Raw genomic sequence first — 3,421 nt, 5'->3', positions numbered from 1 at the left:
TCAATTTTAGTTTATTATCTTTGTCTTTTTTAAAAATGTAATCTTTTTTCGACGTGACATGAACGTGCTAATAGAACGCTGATGTGTATAATATCAAATCAACAATCCGAACAAAAATAACTAAAATTCTAAAAAAATAAAATAATATAAAATTTAAACTGAAATTTTATAAAATGAACAAAATAAAAATAAAAAAAAAAGACAAAATTTAAAACTTTATTATAGAGTACATTTATACGTGCAACTACGCAATATAAATTGTACAGCTAACACATGTTACATAAATGGTCAAAAATTTGAGTGAGTCTCATGTGAGACCGTCTCACGGATCTTAATCTGTGAGATGGATCAACCCTATCCATATTCATAATAAAAGTAATACTATGAGCTTAAAAAGTAATACTTTTTCATGGATGACCCAAATAAAAGATCCGTCTCACAAATACAACCCGTGAGACCGTCTCACACAAGTTTTTGTCCAAAAATTTTGCTCTGCGCTAATTTGCCACGTGTACTCTTAAAAGAGATGAAAAGACGCATGTGCCCCTACAGGATATATTTATTACAGATCTGTCTTCATATATTTGTTGGTTTTATGACAACAACCCCATTTAATGTCCCCCTTCAATTTTCCATGACCAAAGTTGTTGACATTATTTTGACAAAATACCCTTTTCTCTTATTTATATTTTTTACTCACTCTCTTTCAACTAAATCTTTCTCCAATTTACTTTTCATTTATGGGTAGATCTCTTGTGAGACGATCTCACGAATCTTTATCTGTGAGACGGGTCAATCCTACCGATATTCACACTAAAAAATAATTCTCTTAGCATAAAAAGTAATATTTTTTCATGGATTACCCAAATAAGAGATTCGTCTCACAAAATACGATCCATAAGAACGCCTCACACAAGTTTTTTCCTTCATTTATTCATATGATTTATGTACATTTACACATTCATTATATACATATGTATATCTGTTTACACACGATGTGTGCATATATATATTTACTTTCGATTAAAATTTACTAAAAAAATATTTTTCGTCGAGTTTTTAGTATGAAATTGATTTTTTTTAATAATTACACAAATCGAATTTAATTACTTTATTTCACATTTTATATATTTAAATTTTATTTTATTTTGTCCCATTTCATTTTTAGTAAATTTTATTTAAAATTACATATCACACGCAGCGCATGTCCCCCGGGTATTAATATAAGTTATATAATATGTATGTATCTATATACTATAATACTGGTGTGTGATGATTAAAGTTAAATGAAACAAAAGAAGTGGAATATATAATTGTTGGTGAGATAATGGTAATCCCCATCCAAAGGAAATCCTTAAATTTGCATATAATCCCAAATTTGAAATCCCTAAATAGGACAGCTTTCACCATTTTCAGTGCCCTTCATTCCAAGCTTCAACTTTAAGAACCCTAATTCAAAGATTTTGTTGACTAATTTTCTTGAAAAATCTATGGAGTTGGATTTAGCCTCAACCCCATCCACTAGCTCTGATGATTCTGGAAATGAAACCCCACCACCGCCCACACAAATTCAATCCATCACCAATGGAGGGGTTAAGAAGCTGCACCACCGCCCGCCGCTGCCGCTGTTGGGGATGGTGACGTACAGAGAATGCATGAAGAACCATGCAGCTGCCTTGGGCGGCCACGCCGTGGACGGCTGCGGAGAGTTCATGCTCTCCCCGTCCTCTACCAACAGCGACCCCACGTCCCTCACCTGCGCTGCCTGCGGTTGCCACCGGAACTTCCACCGTCGAGATCCGGCGGAAGCCTCCCCCACCAACGTCAGCAACCCTCCGTTCCTCGACTTCCGGCAGCCTCCACTCCCGCGGCGCTCCTCCCTCTCACCCTCCCCCCCGCCGCGGCAGCCATACTGCCAGCTCGCACCGCACATGCTGATGACCCTCAGCTCCGCGGTGGCGACGGAGGAGCAGACGCATCAGGCGGCGCCGGTGACACCGATCGCGGGGAACCCGGTTCGGAGAAAGCGGTTCAGGACGAAATTCAGCCATGAACAGAAGGAGAAAATGCAAGAATTCTCGGAGAAACTCGGGTGGAAAATGCAAGGATGCGATCGGGCGGCGGTGGAAGAATTCTGCCGCGGAATCGGGGTGGAGAAGGGGGTGCTTAAGGTCTGGATGCACAACAACAAGAACACATCTGGTAAGAGGAAAATGGACAGCGTCGGAGCTAACATCAACGGCGAAATGAACATCTCGGAGAATAAAATCAACAAGGAAAACGAAGATAACAGTAATATTAATGGCGGTCATTTTCAGAATGGTGGAGGAGTTCGTTTTCATGTTCCTAATAATTGTTCATCTCCCTAACATATGATTAATTAGGCAGATTAAGGGGTACTTCAAATTAATTTTCATTTTTAATATGTGTAACTCACATACATAATCTAATTATAATTATTAATTCAAGAACTAATATTGTTTAGCTCTCGCCTTTTTTTTAAAATTCTTGAATTGGAAAAGTTGATATTTAGTCTCCGGTTGTAAAAAGTGGAAAATGGTGTTCGGTGCGGTTTTCTTGGTTAACGTGATTTTAGTATTAATGTGTTAGTTCGAGGATTTATGTAGTGTGTATCGAAAAGTAACGACTGTGTTATTCATCGCCATAAAAGATATTATTGTGTTAGTTCGAGGATTTATGTACTGTGCATCAGAAGATAATGACGCATGTTGTTTTCATCGTCATAAAAAGTACAAAATCGGGTTTTCTATCTTCTTATTATTCAAAATGTGAAAACCCGAACTTTTTTGGGAGATGTAGTTATTAAGTGATCGCAGACATGTATAAGATATAATTTTTCGATCTTCGTATTATGTTAAATAATAAGAAATTCGAAAATATTAACTAATACATGGTATTCAAAAAAATTCAAGTCAATCAATACATGAAATTCGAAATCCAGTGTAAGATACATAATAATTTCGAAAATTTAGGATGAATATCAATCTAATTTGAAGTAAATATTGCATACAAGATAGTTTTCTCAACAAGGAAGCTAGCAAATTTCAGCGCAATCTCGACACATTATGAATCTGTACAAGAAAATAGTCTACTTTCAATCACGTCCAAGGTCAAAATTCGAAATTGAAATATACTGGGTGGACACATTTTTCAACTTATGACATGATCTTATGCATGGAAGAAGCATATCGAATTATGGAATAATTATCTCGAAATTATTGAAGAAGTATCTCGAAATTTTGGAAGGATTCAACGAATTTGAATAAGATTTTCACCTCACCCCTATAAATACCGCACCTAGGTCATTCGAAATTTACACCATTCAAACACTCTATATTTTTGAAAAGTTGTTTTCAAGTGCTGTTGAATTTTCGAATTTTTGCATTCCAAGTTCTATCGA

The 3,421-nt window shown here is 36.2% G+C and overlaps 1 protein-coding gene across 1 annotated transcript; it reads left to right on the top strand.

Moving 5' to 3' along the window:
• The first annotated feature begins 1,295 nt into the window (after nt 1-1,295).
• LOC140819632 (zinc-finger homeodomain protein 11-like) lies at nt 1,296-2,569 on the top strand. The gene has a single exon (XM_073179801.1). The coding sequence runs from the start codon at nt 1,491-1,493 to the stop codon at nt 2,367-2,369; it is 879 nt and encodes a 292-aa protein (XP_073035902.1). The 5' UTR covers nt 1,296-1,490; the 3' UTR covers nt 2,370-2,569.
• Nucleotides 2,570-3,421: the final 852 nt, after the last annotated feature.

The sequence above is a fragment of the Primulina eburnea genome, chromosome 18 (genome assembly GCF_022965805.1).
Source record: "Primulina eburnea isolate SZY01 chromosome 18, ASM2296580v1, whole genome shotgun sequence".
In the NCBI taxonomy this organism is placed as follows: Eukaryota; Viridiplantae; Streptophyta; class Magnoliopsida; order Lamiales; family Gesneriaceae; genus Primulina; species Primulina eburnea.
Note: the sequence above shows the minus strand (reverse complement) of the source record. Positions and strands in the feature narration are given on the sequence as shown.